Source organism: Podarcis gaigeae (genome assembly GCF_964106915.1).
Source record: "Podarcis gaigeae genome assembly, chromosome: 5".
In the NCBI taxonomy this organism is placed as follows: domain Eukaryota; kingdom Metazoa; phylum Chordata; class Lepidosauria; order Squamata; family Lacertidae; genus Podarcis; species Podarcis gaigeae.
In genome coordinates, this window is record NC_139681.1 from 32,530,182 (window position 1) to 32,552,071 (window position 21,890).

General features: G+C 45.2%; 1 protein-coding gene across 5 annotated transcripts in view; it reads right to left on the minus strand.

Moving 5' to 3' along the window:
* Window positions 1-5,286: 5,286 nt before the first annotated feature.
* Window positions 5,287-21,890, minus strand: part of PALD1 (phosphatase domain containing paladin 1) — a 109,303-nt gene continuing 92,699 nt past the window's right edge. For all 5 annotated transcript variants that reach the window (XM_083740689.1, XM_083740690.1, XM_083740688.1 and 2 more), the window contains exons 19-20: window positions 19,504-19,659; window positions 5,287-5,671 (exon numbers count right to left, since the gene is read on the minus strand). In XM_083740689.1, coding sequence (XP_083596815.1) covers window positions 5,522-5,671; window positions 19,504-19,659 — 306 coding nt within the window. In that variant the 3' untranslated portion in view covers window positions 5,287-5,521. The remainder of the gene's footprint in view (window positions 5,672-19,503; window positions 19,660-21,890) is intronic.

A 21,890-nucleotide genomic window follows, 5' to 3' on the forward strand; every position in this document is an offset into this window, starting at 1 on the left:
AGCCACAGCCGAAAAAGCCCTGGCTCTAGTTGAGGCCAGCCTAACCTCTCTGTGGCCTGGGACCTTCAGGATGTTTTTGTTTGAGGACCATAAGTTCCTCTGTGGGACATACCAGGAGAGGTGGTCCCGTAGGTACAAGGGTCCTAGGCCATATAGGGCTTTAAAGGTTAAGAGGGAATATTGCTGGAGCATTTTCACCCCAAGTTCCACCGCTGATGAAAAAGATTTGGTAAGAAGGGATCAGGGATGCCCTCCTTTCCCCCCTGGAGTAATTGGAGCTTGCAGATTTTTTGAGCTCTTGCCTGGGTGTGGGACATTTGGCAGGAGCGGAAGTTGCTTCCTGGCAGTTATTTGCGATGCAAGTGATAAGCAATTCCCCAAAGAACTTGGAGGCTGTCCGATGGGCAAGCTGCTAATCTAGTGAGTGAGATCACGTTATTCCACTTGGAGGTTATTTTTAAAATGGATTTCGTTCAGCCAACATGCGGCTATATATAAACATTTTGGTGTTACGAGGGGAAAGCAAGTGAGAAAGCTAGCAGCGTTTTCACTTTACACAAACATTTCAGTGGAGTTTAGGTCTCTCTCTCTCTCTCTCTCTCTCTCTCTCTCTCTCTCTCTCTTACTCCATCTATTTACTTCCTAAAACTCCCTCCTGAACTAACTGGTTTCATTTATGCTCCTTTCCCCCCCGCAAATCCAAAGAATTGGCTGTTTGAAATTACAGTGGCACCTCGGGTTAAGTTCTTAATTCGTTCTGGAGGTCCGTTCTTAACCTGAAACTGTTCTTAACCTGAAGCACCACTTTAGCTAATGGGGCCTCCTGCTGCTGCCGCACCGCCGGAGCACGATTTCTGTTCTCATCCTGAAGCAAAGTTCTTAACCTGAAGCACTATTTCTGGGTTAGCAGAGTCTGTAGCCTGAAGCGTATGTAACCTGAGGTACCACTGTAGTAACATAGCAAGCTCCCTTCTCCAGAGTCAGAACATTGCTCCATTTAGCTCAGTTCTGTCTACACTGGCTGGCAGCAGCTTTCCAGGGTTCCAGACAGGAGTCTGCCCTAGCCCGACTTGGAGATGTCAGGATTGAACTTGGGACCTTTTGTGGGCCAAACAGATTCTTTCCCACTGAGCTACGGCTCCTCCGTTTTGTCTCATTAAACTGCGTTTTAATGGTATAAATAAAATACCCGGGAGGGAGAGGGAAGCTGAAAGCTCAAGAAAGGAGGCTTATCAAAGCCAACTAATGCTGTGGGCCTGGTGAATAAAGAGGAAGCCTCCAGGTGATGTCATCCCAGCTTTCCATTTACACCGATAAGATCAAAAGCGTGGACTTCCGAAGCAATTACGGCTTAATTAATTGCACAGGGAGGCTAGAGCAAGGCTTCCAAAGATCTCTGCTGAGTGACAGGGGCATGGCTGGAGGGGAAGTGGGTAGTTATTTCACAAAAGGGCCATTGTTGGGAAAGTTTATAATCTGCTCTTTTGTTTAATTCAATCCTCATGCATCATCGCCATCCTCCGTGGCCTCCCTCCCCCCCCCCACGAAACAAAAGATCTCAAGGCAAGCTGCAGGCTTGGGAGGTTTTTATTCATATCCTTAACCTCACTATGGTCCGATTCTAGCATATGCTAGATGATCCGCGGCTGAGGCTGGGATTTTGCTGCTGTTTTCACTTCACAAGTTATCACCATAGCACAGTGGCCCAGACGCAGGGAGGCAATTTTCGGGAAGTGATTGAGATGCTGCTGACTACCTTGACACAGGCTGACTGCAAAGCAGTAGTAGCATCTGCAGGAATGGGTCCGTACCATCCGGTGCCTGTGAAAGGGAAAACCTTTAAAGTAGGGGTGGCTAACAACCACAGTTCGGGGGTCTGATCTTGCCTCTTAAGCACTGTTTTCTGCTCCCCTCCCCTTCCGCTCCAAGAGCTCACTGACTTTGACAGCGGCAAGAAAAACTCATAGCACCTGAACTTGGAGACAGCCAATGAAGCAGAATGTTGTTGGAAGGTTCACAGCAAAAGAAAGTACTTCTTCACATAAGGGAAAGAAAAAGGTAAAGGAACCCTGGACCGTTAAGTCCAGTCAAAGGCAACTATGGGGTTGCAGCACACATCTCGCTTCTCAGGCCGAGGGAGCTGGCATTTGTCCACACAGTTTTCCGGGTCATGTGGCCAGCATGACTAAACTCCTACTGGTGCACGGTGGACTGTGATGAGTGCTAGAGCGCACGTTTACCTTCCTGCCCCAACGGTATCTATTTATTTACTTGCCCTGGTATGCTTTCAAACTGCTAAGCTAGGACAGAGCAACAGAGCTCACCCCGTTGAGCGTATTCGAACCGCCAACCTTCTGATCAGCAAGCCCAAGAGGCTCAGTGGTTTAGATCACAGCGCCACCCAGGTCTTCACATAGAACATAGTTAAAGTAACACAGTTTGCCTTGCAAAGAAATGCAGCCTCAGTTCCACGTTCCTGATGGTGACTGGAGAAGCAGGATAAGCGGATTTTGCAATAAAAAACCAGAACTGTGTGCACGCAAGCACACACATGTACAGTGCACCTCCGTAAATATGATACAGCAACTTCCTTTTATTCCCAAATTACAATATAACTTCTGACAGTTCACAAGTGTCTACGGGAGTAATATTCTAGCTTTTGGACAGTTGCATTAGAAACAGCTAATAGAAACGGTCTGCTACATATTGTACCAAGTCCATTTTTCAGTGACATCACCTGTAAATTATTCAAATGCTAAAAAACAAATATTTAAAAATCCCACTGGAGCAATAAAATTCTACATCAGATGTTTCACATTTGAGGAGGAGAGCCACGCTGCTTCCTTCCCAGAAGCAAGATACTTGGCACAAGGCTTTCAGAGTTTGTAGTAGTGGCAGAGCTTACTCCAAAGTGGGGCGGGAACCCCAATATGATGTACACCATTGGTTGTGGGTATGATGATTGGCATCCCTTCTGTTTCCCATTATTCTAACCCAAGCTTTTGATCCTTCCTTTCCATTCATGTATTGTTTGAAATGTTGTATGCATTGTCTTTTTTCGTTACCATCCACATAAAATTGCAATTCTCCAAATTCATAAGGCAGGGTTGTTGCTGTTTTGCAAGTACCTGGTTTCCTTTTTCTGATGAACCTCACCTAATTTCCAACACAGCTGGCACTACTTGTTTAGGTAAATGCTGTGGAACCTGTGTTCCTCCAGATCTAAAGCTGCAACACCTTCAGCTTGAGCCAGCAAGTCTAAAGGGCAGAGATGATGGGAGGTGCATTGAACCAACACCTGAAGAGTCACAGCTTCTTTGTGCCCGATACAGGCATTAAAAAGCAAGAGGATTAAAAGAGAGAGCGAGAGCCACACATAAGAGATAAACACAGAACAGAATTCAGCTTCTTGGGAATCTCCGTTTTTTGTTTTTTTTAAAGGCATCTTTCTGGTTCTCATGGGTGCAAAAGTATGCTTGGGAGCATCCTGCTGGGCTTCTAGCAAAGCCAAAATAAAGCATGCAAACACAGGAGTAATGATGCAAATCTGATCACTAAGTCGCACACTTCAGATTACCTGGGCAAAGAAATTTCTTTTTTTAAAAAAGCATGCTCTGTGCAATGCAATGGGCTTAAGGCTTTGGAAGAAGGGAGCTCCGTTACATTCTAAGGCAGGAATGGGAAACCTGTGGCTCAACAGATGTTGCTGGACCACAACTCCCATAATTCCTCTCCATTGGATATGTTGGCAGGAGCTGGTGGGAGTTGGTGCCCACTGACATCTAGAGGACCAAAGCTTCCTCCACTTCTCTGTTCTGTGAAGACCAGAGGAAAGTGGGTGTTCTCGGCATCTCTCCATGAGGACCATTTGAGCATCACAGGAGCATCCTTGCAGACTGTGCTGCCCCATCTGCAATAGCCCCTGAGTACAACATGAGGCTCAGTCACTGAAACAGGAAATCTTTAGTGCACCAGAATGCACAGAAATGGGCCCAGCTGTGCACAGGGCTCTTTACATTTAGACCTTTCAGTTGCTGCAAATTTCTTCTCCACGTATTTCAGAGACGCTCTTGCTTCTTCTTTTTAAGTCAGATGGACTGTTGCTCAGTTGCAGAGCACTGGCTTCATATGCAAGAAGGTCCCAGGTCATCTGCAGCTCGGCTAGAGAGAGCCTTCTGCCCAATACCTCATAGAGCCACTGCCAGTCAGTGTGGACAATATTGAGCTAGATGGACCAGTGACCTGTTTCATTATCTGTGTCTCCTACTACATTTCCTGAAATCGGATTCTTTATTTCCAGTCCCCACTGTAAAACAATTTTTAATGGCCAAAAGGATGGACTGTTTACAACAATTTGACACACTTATTCACTTCTGGCTGCTCAGACATGCCTTTTTGCAGATCAGGGTCTTTCTACTCACTGCCCCAACCAGTCCTCAACCAGGTCCACCAGGATGGTGTCACTTTACTTACCCTGGTCCTCAGAACCATAAGCAGAACCTGCACATACAATGCTCTTCCCCTTCCTTCCATCAGGGCAAGTGTGTCAATAATGCTTCTTCTGTTATGCAGAACAGTTCCCTCTCTCTAGTGCCCTGCATTTGCTTGTGAACAGAAAGATGCTCCCTTAATGGCCAGTCTAGTCTTTACTTAAACCAGGGATAGGTACCTTGTGGCCCTCCAGCTGTGGCTGGACTCCACCAGCTCCCATTGGGTCCAGCCAGCATGGCTTAATGGACAGGGATGGTGGGAGTTCTGGTCCAGCATTATATGGAGGGCCATAGGTTACCATAGCATGATCTAGACCGAGATTAGAAAGCATGTGTGCACAGCAGCCTTCTGCTGCGCTCAATGGCCATATGAAGAAAGCACCACACATGCACAACCATCCTATGTTTTCTCCGTCCTGTGTTCCATGGGAGAGATATGCAGATGGACACTCCCGTGGACCTCTCCCATTCTTCGTCAAGTCAAACCCTCTAACAGCAGTAGCTCCTTGCACCATCAAAAAAGGGTACCATACAAATTGAAAACCTCATCATAAAAAAATATCAAGAAGAATGTGGAAGAATGAAATGATCCCAAACTGCCCACTTCCAAACGCAGCAATGCCACGTATGTTTTCCCTGCACAAGCATATTATTTAACACATAAAGTATACAACAGACCTGTAGGGGATAAAAGTCTTTGGGGGTGGGGGTAAAAATAAGGCAGGACAGCTCCCATTTGGGAGGGACTTCGGGGGGAGGGAGAGAGAAGGACACACCGCTTGCCTTGACACTCGTCTGCAGTTATCTTAATTTATTTTTATTGTGTCTGAACGAACCCTACGAAAACGTCTTCGAGGCAGCTTAATGTCTTCTTCAGTTCACAGTCCTCCCTTAAGACGTATTTCTCCACATTATATTTATATATAAAAAAAGTCTTTAAAAAAATCCACCTGGAAAAGCAAAAAGAGAGTGATGCGGCCGCGTGGGGAGAAGCGCTGCGATCCTCACTGTGCTGTGGAAAAGGCCAGGTCCTAAACAAACTCTCCCCGGAACGGCAGTGAACTTTGGCTTTGCTCCTGCCAGCGGTAGCGAAGCTGGGAAAGCGGCTTGTCCTCCAGCTTCTCAAATTCGGCAAAACCCAGCTGGTTCAGGATCTCATAGACGCCAGCCTTGGCCGCCACCTGGAAGCAGGGAGGGGAAAGAAAATGAGGGAGGTAAATATGCTCTCAAATTCCTCCATGTATACAGGTGAGTAGGTGTCCACATTGCAGAGGTGGCACGTCATTTTGCAGCGTGGGGGGACAGGACGGGACGACATCCTAAATAAATGACCGGCATATGGGGGGTGAGGGTGGCAAGGAACAGTAAGGCAGCTCTGGTTCTCTGGAGAGCAACAGCAAAGTCATTTTCGGAGGGCAGGAAAGGAGGAATGGTCCAAAATGTCCTTTGCAGCTGGCAGTTAGATCTCTTGCAAGAACTGCTTGTATGCATCGTTAGCAGCATGTTGAGGAACACTGCTGTATTTTCCTTCTATTTCAGACATGTCTGCAGACAGGTAAGTACTGATTGTGTGCACACCTAGACCCTGCTCCAATTCAACACGGCTAGGGTTCGCAGGTGCTTCCTGCAAGCGTCACTTCTGCACTCTGCAGCACTTCACCTTGGGTTTTGTCCTATAGAGGAGGGGCTCCCTAGCCTAGGGGATGGGGCTTCATACAATAGGAGCAATTCGTAGGCTATTCTGAAATCCTTTCCCTTCTGGCTATTGAGACTTCCCCCTGCACCTCTATGCTATCATTTATTCATTTAAAGAATTTCTATCTCCCTTCTGCCACATCACCTTTAAGCATACATACATATTTTAAAATCCATCCCATAGTGGCTTCTTGTCCCCACTTTTACGTCTTCTTGCTGTTGTTCCTTGTCCCCTTCCCACATCAAGCTTGGACAGCCACCCTAATCGGTGTTATTTTTATAGAAAAAAATGTGCTGGAACTACCGGTAATGGCCAGAAAACCTCAAATTGGCTTTACACTTAGAGAGAAAACATGAATGCATCTGTTTCCTTCTCTGTGTTAACATGAGTTTCAGATTGTGGGAAATGTAAGCTCTTGCCGTTGTGAAGTTATTTCACAACAAAAATGCATAGGAGTCAGTATTAAGGAGGCTGCGAGGAGGGGGGGCAGAGTGATAGGTTATAAAACCTAAGGAAATGCTATTCCTGGAACATCTGGGATGTCTCCCTGACCCACTTCAGATACATGCAAGAGGAGAGCCCAGAGACTCATTCAGAGTATGTTTCATCTACTTCTGCTGCAGCAGTGGATTAGGCAAACATCTGCTTTGTTTGTGTTCTTCTCCATGCTTGTTCTTAAGCCAGAACGTCCTACCCAAGCACTCCAGAAAGGCATAATCCACACTATTTCCCTGAAACTTTCATTCATAACCCCCACCCCAACTGCCCATCCATTCATAACCTTCAGTTGCCAGAGAATGACTCCAAGCAATACAAAATGTATTATAAGGAAATGCTATCTATCTCGGTGGTATGAAAATAGATTTAGTTAAACACACACACACACACACAGAGAGAGAGAGAGAGAGAGAGAGAGAGAGAGAGAGAGAGGGAGGGAGAGGGAGAGAGAGACTATTCCATTATTTTCCTCCCTAAGAATTAGCAAATTATACTGCACCTTTCAGATAACCAATCGACTGGGATTCATGCTTGGTAAAGGTAAAGGGACCCCTGACCATTAGGTCCAGTTGCGGACAATTCTGGGGTTGCGGCGCTCATCTTGCTTTACTGGCCGATGGAGTCTGCGTACAGCTTCCAGGTCATGTGGCCAGCATGACTAAGCCGCTTCTGGCGAAACAGAGCAGCCCATGGAAACGCCGTTTACCTTCCCACAGTAGTGGTACCTATTTATCTACTTGCACTTTGATGTGCTTTCGAACTGCTAGGTTGGCAGGAGCAGGGACCGAGCAACGGGAGCTCACCCCATCGTGGGGATTCAAACTGCCGACCTTCTGATCGGCAAACCCTAGGTTCTGTGGTTTAGACCACAGCACCACCCGCGTCCCTTATCCATGCTTACCTATTAGAATAGTTCATCCAAGGCTACAAATCTTGCTCCATTAGGGTTTGCCTTTTCCATTTGCCAGCCAGGTGCTGTCCAGATGTTTTGAACTACAACTCCTATCAGCCCCAGGCAGTGCTGCCATGCCACAGCTGGCTCCGATGGGAACTGTAGCTGAAAGTATCTGGAGTTTTGCAGCTTGGCAAAGGCTGCTATTGGTGACGTCAACATGTTTGCTGCTGGGGTTAGCGGAAATTTCTAAGCATTATCAAATCAAATGTGGCTTAAATAACTTTTGGTCCATCTATTTGGGACCGTTTGCTCATAGCCAGAAGCTCTTCCTTCAGGAGGGCCTTCCTGTTAAGGTAGTGTGGTGAAAAAACCTTTAACTGTCTGGCCCACTAAGATTGACTCATAACCTCATCTTAACCCCTGTGTCTAGTGATAATGGAGAAACTGGCCAAGCAAATAAAAAAAGAGGCCGTGTTCCTAGAAAGAAAGGTGTATTTCATGAGAACTGGCTTTGCTTTATAAAATTTGCGGCTAACAAAGAACATGATTGGGCTTCTCCTTTGACTCATACCTCTCTGAGGAGAAATGTTTGGAGACGGTTTGTCATTCTTTCATTGTATAACAAATTTATAGAAAAACTATTTTTCAGCCTGACTACTATTAGATAAACATTGTGATGTAACACATATAGAAACATCTTTTAAAATCAATTTCTTTAGAAGCAGGACAACGTATGTATTTTATAGGGAACACTTACATAAATTTGCTCCATGCGTATTCCTTTCTTCTGGATTTTTTTGTTATGTAATGTGCATACATTATTAATTTTTAATAGAATTTTTTTATAAAACCCTCTGTATTAGTTAGAACAAGCAAATTCTTTTTCTAAAAAAGAAATCAGTTAAACTTATCTTTTCATTTAATCGCTGAGAAGTTCTTAATTTAGCAGTCTGTAGGTTTCTTCATGTGGGTGCTCTTAATTTTACAGAAGAAACTGCAGCTTTTACAAATTTAACTCTTGCAAACATCTAGTGACTGATGTTTGAAATGATCGGCAAAGGCTTAAAAAACAAACAAACCAGGAATTGCATTTTGTAAGTCAACATGTTTGTTTCTTTTTTTAAAAAGTCACCTTTCCTAGGCTTCAAGGTGGACCGTGTGGTGAGTTACTGATGGGTCAGGAGGCGCCAAGCAGGGCTTAGAACTCCCAGTGCTTATCATTGTTCTCAGTATTCCTAGAAGTCTAAACATTATTCGATCAGTTTCCTGGTGCAACAAACTCCCTTGGATGGTATTTGGCTTTACAAGATGGAGTGATGTAGCCTTCCTGACTCAAGGAAACTTGCTCAAGGCAGGAGTAAAGAGTGAAGCTGAGCCTTCTTCCCTAGAGGAATGAAATAAACAAGGGCCACCATCTTTGACTTAACTCAGTTTAGCAACAGAGCACATTCCAGCTCCATTCTGCTTTCTAACCAAGCACGAAGTGAGCTCGTGCAGATAATATTCCTTCCTTCTCTCCCTCTCCGCTTCATGCTGTACATCGATGGGACACCAGTAACGTTCCCGCCCCCCGTTCATTTCCCCTCCAGCGCTTCCTCCCCCCCCCCCCCGCCCCAGACATGCATGCGGGGTGAATGTCGTTTTCCAGCAAGTCCCTTCAACCAAGAATGGCCGGGGCTCTGATTGTAACCACATTTGGCAGATGCCCCTTTCATCTCTCACCAAAGAGATCAAACATGCCAATATGAATTAGCAAAGCTAATTGAGACGGAGAGGAGCCGAGGCTTTCCCATCACACACCAGTCAGCGACTCCCCACTTAGAGCTGACACAAACAGGAGAGGGAGAGAGGCTCGTCTCAAGGACACCGATAAAATGAGCCCGTTCCGACACCCACACTGCTTTCCTCTGTCTGCACAGTTTTCACCTTCTCTTCTCACCGAACGGTTATTTTGAATCATGGCACTTTTGTTGTGCAATTCCACCCATTTATTTTATTTTATTTTTTACCACTGGAGCTACATTTGCAGTGCACTTGCCCATGTTAAGGTGTGTTTCAAAACACAAAACACCCTGTCTTTTGAAGTAGGAAGTGGCTCTTTGGGGACTATTCAGTGAATGACATATTGGTCTGAACACTGGCTACGCTCCTCTCCCCGACTCCCCCAAAAATCTGGCTTATAAAAGAACCAGAGTGTGGCCTATAACCACACTCTTCTAGGATAGAGAAGCTGTGGTCTCATTTCAGAGGGTGGTCTGTATTCCAAGCAATACAACATTCAAAATTCAATGGAAGGTTGCATTCTGCAACCACAGCTTACCAAAACATCCCTCAGCTACTTTTTTTAAAAATCAGACCACCTACTCCATCTTCTGCACCTGCCCTTTGCATGCATGCTTTGTATGCAAAATGTATTTGGTTCAATTCCTGGCATCGCCAGTGACAATGATCTCAGGCAGGTGGTGATGGGAAAGACCCCACTACCTATTAAGAGAAGACAATATTGGACTATGTGCACTAATAATCTGGCAAAGTCTAAAGCAGCTTCTTAAGTTTCTTTTTCACAAGGTTGCAGCCACCGCCGCTCCTTCCACACACCCTTCTTTTACTTCTTGGAAACTGGCGTACAGGCCAGATTTGGCCTAGGAACTGCCAATCAGCAGACTTGGTAACAGTAACTGGAATCCTCTTTTTCATTTTGACTTCGCCTCGCTTGAGTTTTAAAACATGCAGTTGAAGAGAAGGAACACACACCAGCTTTTCCAATAAGAAATTTGTATCTTTCTCCATACGCAGACAGATTTAGAGTTCCAGAATTATTCTTTTAACAAGCCTCCTGGCACCTAAAAAGGCTTAACAAATGATTACGGCACAAGCCTTTGTAGAGCAGAGACCACTTCATCTGATGAAAGGTGTAATCCTAAACTAGCAAGCACATGTACACCTTCTGAAATCGCTTGGAGGTTCTCAGCTGTGATCCACAGACCCCTTCTGCTCATAGGCGCCGACTCAATGGGGCCTGAGGGGGCCCGAGCCCCCTCAAAAATTCGTTTGGGGGGGCTCCGCCCCCCCAATAATTTAAGAAAATTATTACCATAAATTTCGCTCTATAACACACAGATTTTTTCTCCTAAAAAGTAAGGGGAAATGTCTGTGCGTGTTATTGAGCGAATGTGTGGTCCCTGGAGCTGACTCGCCGGAGCGCAGGGGCAAAAATAGGCAAAAATCAGGAAAAAATAAGATCGGGCGGTCGGGCGGAGGGAAGGCGGAAGCTGCTGCTTTCCTGCATTCTGCCTCAGGGTCTTACTGCCCACCCGCTTGTGTTGCTGCGTTTGCTCAAACTCAACAAAGAGCAGGGAATCCCCTGCCCTCCTGGCAAGCAGAGGGTTAAGGAAAGGATCGAGTCCTTCCTTCTAATTCTTTCCTAGTCACACTGTGTGCAGGCTCCAGCCCACCACCTCCTCCTCTCCGTGCTCTAGGGATGCAGGTGGTAGAGAGAGAGAGAGGGCTGGCTTGGGGGGGGGGGACTTTTGCCTTCCTTTCCTCCCCCCCACCCCGTTAAACTCCTCCCCTGCATTCTTAGCCAGCTGCTTCTCCACACACCCCTCTTGTGCTTCTTGTCCCTTCTGTGTTTTTCCTTCCCTCCCCATTTAAAACGTGGTGACAAAGCACGGATCCACATGGATCCTCAGGATTTTTGCATTGGGTCACCCCAAATTCACCATCAGATCACATAGCATGTTCATGGCTACATCTTGCACCAAAAAAATCACGCACCCACTGTTGCCTAGGGTCACAGTGGTGCAAAAACGTGGTTACAAAGCACGGATCCACATGGATCCTCAGGATTTTTGCATTGGGTCACCCCAAATTCACCATCAGATCACATAGCATGTCCATGGCTACATCCTGCACCAAAAAAATCACGCACCCACTGTTGCCTAGGGTCACAGTGGTGCAAAAACGTGGTTACAAAGCATGGATCCACATGGATCCTCAGGATTTTTGCATTGGGCTACTCCAAACTCACTGTCAGATATTAAAAATCTTTATAAAATAGAGAATTAAATACATACAGAATGTTAAATTTTCAGTTTTGAAATATTAGTACTAGTTTAGTACTGTATTTCTATATTACTATAGTACTGTATTAGTTATTTTCAAATACTTAAATACTTTTAGGGTGTAAGACCCAATTAAAGCCTGTTATTTACATACAGTATTACAGTATTTACATACAGTATTAGGCATACTGTATTAACTTTATTAACTGTATTAAAGCATTAACTTTGAGATATTATATTTATTTAATGAACCCTCAGCCTTATTCAAAGTAAGCTTAAATTAGCTATTTCACTTATTAATCAAAGTGCTATTACTGTGCGACAGCAATATTTTATGTTTTATTCTTTTAATGATAGTTTAGGATTTATTTAAATATCAATTCAGTCTTTTCAGAGCTATATATTCACTGCTCTGTAATAGTCTATAAGCATAATTGTTACAGTAAATTAAATTAGCTTTTTACGAAAATACCGTGCGTGTTTTTGTTTTGTTTCTTTTTTCAAAGCCAAAAAGTGTTTCAGGCTTGTCGAGTTTCCCGGAGTGTGGAGTTATAGAGAGTCGAGTTTTCGGGGTTCTAATGTTGATCATATGACTCTAAAATACTTTTAAAAAACTTTAAAACTCACTAATTTTCATCTAAAATTTAGAAAACTTCCCGGGGCAGGACCCCGGTATGGGCCCCCCCAATATTTTTTATAAGTCGGCGCCCCTGCTTCTGCTCCACAACCTCCCCTCATATAGGGCTCTTCTTAGTGGCTTGGCTTAGGACACCCATGATTTTCATAACATGCTGATGGTTTGATCACAATGCTGGCACGGAAGGCAAACAAGGGAAGACCCCCCAACTATTTTAGAGTGGTTGGGGTGGAGAGGAAAACGTTTGAGAACTGCTGCCTGATCATGGTTTCCAGGTGCATGTTTATGGGTATCTGCAAACATGGGAGATGTCACCCACATTCTGCATACTGGTTTCAGAAAACACTGGTGCTGCATCAGCATACCTGCATAATCATGCCTGTCACGTAAAACATGGAGCTGTCGCTTGCGTCTCTTACCAAAGAGGCTAATTGGAGGGTTAATTTGTTGCAGAGGGATGCCTTGGAAGGTTCCTTTCTACTGGAGCAAAAGACAGAGATGGTGCTCTATCGGCCAACAATTCTCCAGGCCTCTCCCATTCTCATGCACACAAAAAGCTTTCATTTCCAAACGGAGAGAGGGTGAGAGATGGATGAGGGGACCACCCTGGCTCAATCAACATTGCTGGCTGCCTCTACAAAGCCTTTCAAGTTGCAGTGCTGGGGCAACCACAGCACAGGCAGAGAGCTGATAAAAAAAACGAGAGAGGGAAGGCCAAAGGTCCAATGAAATGAAAGGCCTTGAAAACCCTTTTGTGCCTGGGAATAATAGGGCGAAGGAGGATGCTTTTCAAGGGACAGCTTTGATACCTTATGAATGAAAACGGGGACTCTGTGCCTTGGTGGCAAACACTGCAATGGATTGCAGTTGATCTCCCTCACTTCCTCAACATGACCTCATCCTCTGGGAAGAGCAACTCAGCCCAGCTTTGAATATAGTGACATGGCTTCCTATTCTGCTTCTTCGGAGATGTACAGAACCACCATGCCACCTCACACCAACATAATTCACTGTCTCTGGAGATGAGTGGGCATGAGAAGGGGGTCAACTTTCTTTGCAATGGACTTGTTTTGTGGGTAAGGAAGCAGCGTGGCTTGTTTGAAGTAGAAGGATGTACCTGCAAAGATCCATTACCTAAGCAGAAGGCAGACACAAAGGAGGAGAAATATTCCCCTAGGTGGAAACCTACTTCTAAGACAAATGGCAAGACTACATCCTCTTGAGAGGGAAGTCTGTATGCCATGCTTTAAACATGCATGAGTTTTTCAGATACATGTGGAATCTGGGGAGTGTTAATGGATATTTCTTGTTCTCTATTACTGTACCAGAGAAACGCTCTGTTGTGCACAACTGTCCCATGCAAAAAGAAGTAAAATAGATTACAAAACCTGTCAAGAAAACAGTACTCTTCACAGTGCAATCTTGTACGTATTAATTCAAAAGCCAGTCCCCCTGTGTACAGGGATGCAGCCTAGGAAAACTTAAAAGATGTGTTCACACTTTGGTCTCTCGGCACGAGCTGCCAAAAAAATGCAGGCATTACTGTAGGTAGGGGAGTCTGGGAGAGAGTTTAACGTCTCCTCTTGCAATCCTCACCAGCACCCCAGGTTTATCCAGCAACAACATTCCCCTCCTGCTGTCACTAAGCTCTCTTCAGCAAAGAGAGAAGAGCAAAATAGCGCATTGAAGTGGTGAGAGCTGATGAATCAGCTGTAATCTGTGAAGAATGCACATGAATTCCATTCCCTTCTGTGTATGTCCATCTGACCAAACTGCATGGAGATTAATTCGCCAAGCCACAGACACTACGAAACCTCACTTGTGGAAAGAGCAGAGCTGGAAACAATAGGGAGCCACGACATGCCGGTACATACATACATACGTTCTTACAACAAGGGTAGAACTGCCTTTTCCTCTGTGTCTTCCGCTCCGCCCCCTTCCCATGCACCACAAACCAAAAGTAGGACATGGCTGAAAGTTTGGTAGGAAGTGGCAAGGAAGAATGATGAAGAGGTAGGAAGATTCAAAGGGGGGCAAGAAGGAGAAAATATGGGAAAGGAAAGCAGACCGAGATCTAGTCCTGGGATATGGTACACAGGCTCTTAACTGAAATGGCAAATGCCAAAAAGTCAAATGCGCCTATTTCCCCCCTTTTTGAGAGTCTCTCAGCAAGTGACAATGGAGCTGTATTATTTTGGAGAAGTGTAGAGGTAGATGCACACTTCTGTGCTAGAAAAGAAGCAGTGCAGATTTCACTCCCCTTCCCCCATTCTTTCCATCCCTGCCTCCCCCCCCCCCCCCATGCTGCAAGTGGACAATATTAATTTGACTTCTGCTATTCGAAGCAGGAGAAACTGACAAGGCTTGTTCACAGCATGACACATTTGCAGCACAAATTAAAGTAAGGATTAAAAGCTTCTAGAGCAGCCTTTCTCAACCTCAGGTCCCCAGATGTTGTTGGATTACGACTCCCATCATTCCTAGCTAGCAGGACAAGTGGTCAGGAATGATAGGAACTGTAGTCCAACAACATCTGGGGACCCAATGTTGAGAAAGTTTGTTCTAGAGGGCATAATAGCTGCATGCCAGGAATAGGGGGTCCAATCCTACAGACTGATTTTTTACAGAGGTCCAGACGATGTCCAGGAAATTAAACCATCCTAATTTCTGAAGTGTATTTTATGAGCCTTTTGTTGCTCTTGTTGATGTTCAGAAAGGGACTTCTGAAGATGCCTATGATTTGGAGTCCCTCCAGACATCCTTCTTATTATGCATTCATGATGATTTGTGCTCAGGAGGATACTGCAGAGGTTATATGTGATCCCACTTTTTACACTGTGTCTGCAGGTTTTGGTGTGGACAAACCATTTCATTTCCACTTTGGTTTATTTTTTGTTCCACCTTTGCTGCACTATAGCACAAGACTGCCCCTCCAGTAAGACCAAGGAAGCAGCGCAGAACAACTAAGAAAGCGGAATGAGGTGTGGACGGTCCAGTATAAATCCACCACTAATACACTCTAATTTCATCAATGAGATGTTGCAGAATACACTTGCAAGAAAACCAGCAGCCTGGAGGAGCAGAGAGAGAGACAGAGACAAACAAGAATCACTCAAAACACACCTATCTTCTTTAGCTGCTAAGTGTAGCAGGTTAGCCCTGACAGGTTAACACAATGATATTCCATCTTCTCTAAGCTGCTTGCGTAAAAGAGTGGGAGAGCAAAACAGAGAAACAGCAGGGAGTTCATCTACGGACAAACCACAATTCTTTCTCTCCAGGACAAAATTAGATCTTTGATGTGTGAAACTGAGGTGCCTTCTCAGGACTGGCAGGAGAAAAAACATAATAGTATTTGTGGGAGTTCTGGATAAACCAGGAAAGGACAACCATGTGGGAGGCACACACACACAACACACACACACACACACACACACACACAGCAACAGAGAACGGAACTGGGAGTGCAGTCAAAGAGGAAGCACTAAACAAGACCAATATTTGGAGGGGAGAACATGACAGGGTAGCAGCATGAGACAGAGAGGGCAAAATGCCTAGATGTATTTGCGTGGCTTCTTTCAACCCCAAATTTTTCTATTTAAGCACAAAATGGGTGGCTTTAAACATAACAAAAAGGTCAATGAGGCCCCCCAGCCTCCTGTCTGAATGACTCACTCTAAGGCAGCAGCACTCTGGAGATTCTGGGAAGGTTTCTCCTAACATGCCTCATCCTGTGCTAGGACTTCCACCTGTGCACTGGGGCTTCCCTCTCCTCCCTTGTGTGCCCCCCACCATTGACCCTGTGGGGTCAGGAGGAGCCCAGAACAGCAAAAGGAGGGAAAGAAGGGCAATCATTCCACTTGGCAAGCAGCAATGCAGAATCCCACCCTCTGCCGCAATGCAACTTAAGAGCAACCATCTTGCAGCTATTCTGGATGGTGTCTGATATTCAGATCTCCTTTTTGTTCAGCTCCTCAAATATTTAATGCATTCTTCAACCTGCAAAGAGGAAATTCTTCTGGGTTGCCAGCTGTCCTGATAGTCACAGGACTATCTGATCTAATCCTGCCTCCGTCCAGCACTCAAATACTAGGCTACTATTTTGTACTCTGTCCTCCCTAGAAAATCCCCAGTCCACTTTGTTTTGGAAAGCTGCCCCCCACCAAAGCATGAGGCTACCAGTTCCCCTTTCCAGTGAACACTTAAGTATCAGTGGGGAAACCCAAAATTTTACTGCTTCCCAGATTCTAATGAGGTATGAGCATGTGATAATGTTCTCCTCACCACTCAGCAGGATGATACAGACAAGCGGTTGCATGCAATCCTCACTAAGCTGTTTGTTAATACCAGCTCATTTGTATTTACCGGTGGAATCAGTCGAACTGGAGAAAAAGGAATGTTCCCCCCCCCACTGCATGCCATGCAAAGTTCGCTGGATACAGTGGGGAATTTAGATGAGGTGGCTTAGTATGTGAACTGGCCCTTAGCTATTTTATTTCATTTGGGTCACACATGGCAGAGGCACAGCGTCTAAATATCTGGAGGGTCGGGGAAAGCTCAGGTGAAGCATTTCCACGGGTGATTTAAAAACTGGGTGCTTTCCGTGTCAGTACACTGATTGAAACATCCATATTGACCAGGACATATAGCTGCTTTTAAAACGCCTCCCTTCCACTTACTCCTCTGCACTGACGGCATTCCAAAATGACACACTGGGGACAGAACGGCATACCTGTCATCATGTGGGGCAATATATTTGGCTTCTATTTTCCATGCAGTGCTTGGTGAAGCTAAACTGTTTGATCCGCTGATTAACCTATTTCCCCCTGCTTTCTGCAACTTCCTTTCCTGGCAACACTCCCCGCTACCCCACTATAGGATTGCAGTATCCCTTTTTCATGTATTACCATACTTTTCCATGTATAAGACTATGGTTTTTTCCCCCTTCAAAAATCATGCTAAAAAGTGGGGGCATCTTATACATGGATAATGCATAGGGTGGACGTTTGATTGGCTGCTGCCACAGCTGTCAGCAGCTATTGTGCCTGTTATTGGTTGCTGCATCAATGGCAAGTGTTGATTGTCTGGCGCTGCGGCAGCTGGGTGGGAGATTGGCAGCTTCTGCCGGTGATGGTACAGATGGCAGACGGGAGGCAGTTTTTGCGACACATGCGGGTGAGCAATTTTTGGCACCCCCCCCAAAAAAGCTCAACAACTCTGTGCCATCCCCCCCATTTTCTTAAATTTGAGTCCCCCAAAATAGGCGGCGTCTTATACACAGAAAAGTATGGTATATTTTTTATGGTGAAGTTTTTTGATCTGATTCTTAACACATTTTTAAAATTTGTGTTGTGATGTTGTCTGACCACAACTCCCATCACCTCCACCCAGCTTAGTCAATGGTCAGGGAAGATGGGAGCTGCAGGACAACAACTTTTGAGGTTGAAGAACACTGGTCTTGAAGACTCAAAGACTAAGTTAGCAGGTAACTAAAAGGTAAAGGTAAAGGAACCATTAGGTCCAGTCGCGGATGACTCTGGGGTTGCGGCGCTCATCTCGCCTTATTGGCCAAGGAAGCTGGCGTACAGCTTCCGGGTCATGTGGCCAGCATGACTAAGCCGCTTCTGGCGAACCAGAGCAGCGCACGGAAACGCTGTTTACCTTTCCGCTGGAGCGGTACCTATTTATCTACTTGCACTTTGGCGTGCTTTCAAACTTCTAGGTTGGCAGGAGCAGGGACCGAGCAATGGGAGCTCACCCCATCGCGGGGATTCGAACCGCCGACCTTCTGATCGGCAAGTCCTAGGCTCTGTGGTTTAACCCACAGCACCACCTGCATCCCAGGTAACTAATGACATGTAAATAATAACCTAAGTAATGGATGAAGTTGCCTCTTGGTTTCTGTTGGAATAGGTCTGGATAGCACACACCCTGATCTATGGAAACAGGAGCCAGGTGTGCATCCCTACCTACTGAAGTCAAGAACCCTGTTTATGCATCCATGAATAGCTTGCCTCCATCCTTTTAGCTGGAGCTGCCAGGAGCAGAACTGTGGCTGCTCCCAAGAGGGGCCCAAAGTATGTGGACTCCAGGGAGAGGAAGATGGGGCTGTAGGTTCCTTCAGCAACTCTCCCCTCAAAGTGGTGCTCTCACAGAGCTACTGGCCGACCAAGAGCTAGGTCCTGCTGAAGCTGTGAGCCTGCCGCCAGAGCATTTCGACGGCTCCTGGTCAACTGAAGCCGCTCAGATGAGACTTGCTCTCTGCCAAATATGCTTACTAAATAAAAAGATACTCAGAGGACAATGAACCAAAAATAATAATAAAATACAAAAACAGCTGTTTTCCATGGGAATCAATCCAGAAGGAATGCAATGGCAGCAGGCTGTGTTTGCTGTGCTTTTATTTTTTTTCCAGGGCATGGTGTGATGATGGGTGGAGTGGAAGGCTGAGAAAGCTCTCTGCGACAGCTGGGTGAACCGCCAGCAGCAGCTGGTGAAACTGAGAGGGCAGAAATGTGGGCTTGGGAAACAAAACCCAAAGACCCTAAAATGCTGTTCCCATATAGATCACCATCCACTGCACCATTACTGAACAGACATACAATGTAGACATTTAAGGTAATGGGTCTCCCGACAGCCTAATAACCATCTTATCATCCCGGTCCCACAGCAGTCGAGATGCCTGCAGTCAATCCAGCTGAGCGAAGATATTACACTTTAGACTTAAACAACGATGCGTGGGATATGCAACAGAAACAATACCTAAGCTTCCACAGCACTTTCATGTAGCTTATGATTTTGTTAGAATCTAGCTCTCTCCGGCGGTCATTTTTTTTACATACTGAAAAGCATGGCTGCAATTTTTTTTTATAAGGATGACAATTAAGCAGCAGGGGCTGGGAAAACACCCAGCAAGTTCAAAACGTAATAAAACAAATCAGCGACCTTCACAAATCTCAACATCTGTTAAATGGCCAGTGTTAGTGCTTAGCATTTGGAGTTAGCAACTCAGTGGTTTGTCTATAACAGTATAGATGACCAATGTCACATCGCAGGCAAACGGCAGTATAATGACAACAATGACTTTGCAATTGTTTGAATGGCGAGCTGCTTACCAGACAAAAGCATACGTGTTGGCGTGCTTCCTTCCAAGTTAATATCTGGGCTTTTTCAGGGCATTGTTTGGCACAGCCAGAAGTGAATAGTGTTGGGAAAGCGCTTACCTCACGCATCCAAACACTGAAAGGCCTCTGCCAGGAGTCCTTTTTCCCCAAATGCAGGTATGCATTGAACAAGATGAGATAGATATAGCGTTCCAAGTACTGGAGGCTCCTCAGCTGCAATGTCCGCATCTCCTTCTCCTCCTTAGCTGTTTTCCCCTGAAAATAATAATAATATGGGAATGTAAGAAAGTGAAAAGCTTCTGGGAAATGATATATAATGAGATGAAAAAGATGTTGAAATATACATTTATAAAAAAACCAGAAGCATTTTTACTTGGCATTGTAAGTGAGGACATTAATAGACAGGACAATAAACTGTTTTTATATGCAACAACGGCAGCAAGAGCATTGTTGGCACAGAAACGGAAACAGGAAGAACTACCGACAAAAGAAGAATGGCAAACAAAATTAAATGGACTATGCAGAATTGGATAATATGACAGGAAGGATTTGAAACCTGTGGGATCAGAGATTCTCAGAGGACAGGAGTAAATATATGAATTATTTGAAAAGCAATTGTAATCAACAGACTACGCTAGTAGGATTGCAAGAAGTTTTGTAAGGAGGATTATGTGAAATATTGCAGAGAAAACTATGATAAGAATTATTAGTGAAGGACTATTAAATGTAATACTGAAAATAATGAAATGCAGATTAAGTGATAAAGACTGAAAAATCTTCAGATGCAGTTGATGGAAGTCCAAAACATTGTATAAGTCAAGTAAGTATGTTATATGATTTTTGGAAATTATTTGTAAAAATCAATAAAAATATTTTTAAAAATAAAACAAAACAAAACAACAACAACAACAACAACAATAATAATACAATTGCTTAAGGGCCAACACTAGACAGCAGAACTGCTCTGGAAGTCCCAAAACTAGGGCAGGCCACCTTGCATTTTATCAAAGGAAATGCCGCAGGTGCAACAGCTCAGGACTGCTTCTGACATGACCATGGTGGAATGAGAGTTGCAGCAGCATGGCTCCTCCTTCATGTGCTAGGAGGTTGAGCTCTGAAGCTGCCCATCGGATGGGAGGAGTACGGTAGAAAGGTTGCGAAGGACCAAAGCTCTTTGGTGGAGCTCATGCTTTGCATTCAGGAGGTCGTAGACTGAGTCCCAAGGTAGGGCTGGGAAAGACCCTGGGGCCTTAAAATACTTTTGCACCTGAAGCCCAACTTCAACACCATAAGACTGGGGAGCTTTGGTTTTCTTTGGGGGATGGGGGTGGACTATGCTTTTGAAGACCACAAATGAAAGGAGATTAAGACTCACCCACCCTAGGACCTGCCACCCAAAGCAGGGTAGTTTGTGGCATTTCGATGAAAGGCTGGGCCTGCTGCTATGTAGTTGTTTTCAACCCTAGTTCCTCTTTGACATTTAAGATCACTGTGGGATGCTTCAGTCATGGGAGCCCCTCTATGGAAGCAGCTCACAAACTGCTTCTTACAGAGGTGCGCCAAGCATGGAAAACAACCTTCCCAGCAGCGGCCTGGTGATCTGAAGAACCTCCGGGCCAGGGCTGCACATTATCCAAAGGCTACTAAAGGGACAATGGGGCTGGTGTGGGAAGAGACTTGCAAACGTTACAAATCGATGCATACACATACCCAACACACACACACAGCAATTTCTGCAACCATGTGGGGGAGGGGGACGGTATTGTGGGAAACTTCCCTTGAAGACTCTGGCTGCGGTCAACTTAGAATGAACCGGCTTCTCATGCCAGGAGAAACGGCAGTGTTTGGAAGGTGGCTAAAACAGGGTGGCATTTAAACTTGGCAGCCCAGGCTCTCATTAAGGCAAATGCTTTCCTCTTTTAAACACAAAGACCCCTCCGAAATAAGTGTTGTTTTTTAAAGCAGCACTGTATGCATCTACTTTCACGTACACATGTGCATTAAAAAAAATAATCATACACACACCAAGCTATAAACAGTGCCATTATTTTATATAGTGCTTCTATTCCTGAGAGGCTGTGGTGACCAAGAATTAGTCCCCTCCTATCGTCTGTCCCTGCCTTGACCTCAACTGAGTCATGACCACACAACAGTAGGCCAGCCGAGGTAGAAGCCTGAGGTGTGTTAGGGGTTTTATTCATAGTTTCTGGCCAAACACGGAGACCAGCCATCTTCCAGTTCAAAACGACCTCTTAAGCAGCTACTTTGCTATAAGTAGAAAACACCAATTAAAGCTTCATAGAATAGAAACACCACAAAACTGGAAAGGAAGAACCTGAGAGCTTGAGAAAACAGGGCCATTAACTAACACCCTATAACTGCAATCCTACACATATTTCTCAAGGATTAAGTCCCCACTGGGCTCAGTGGGGTATCTGCCTCGAGGTGCATAGGACTGTCAGCTACAACCCTTTAGAAAAGTCAGC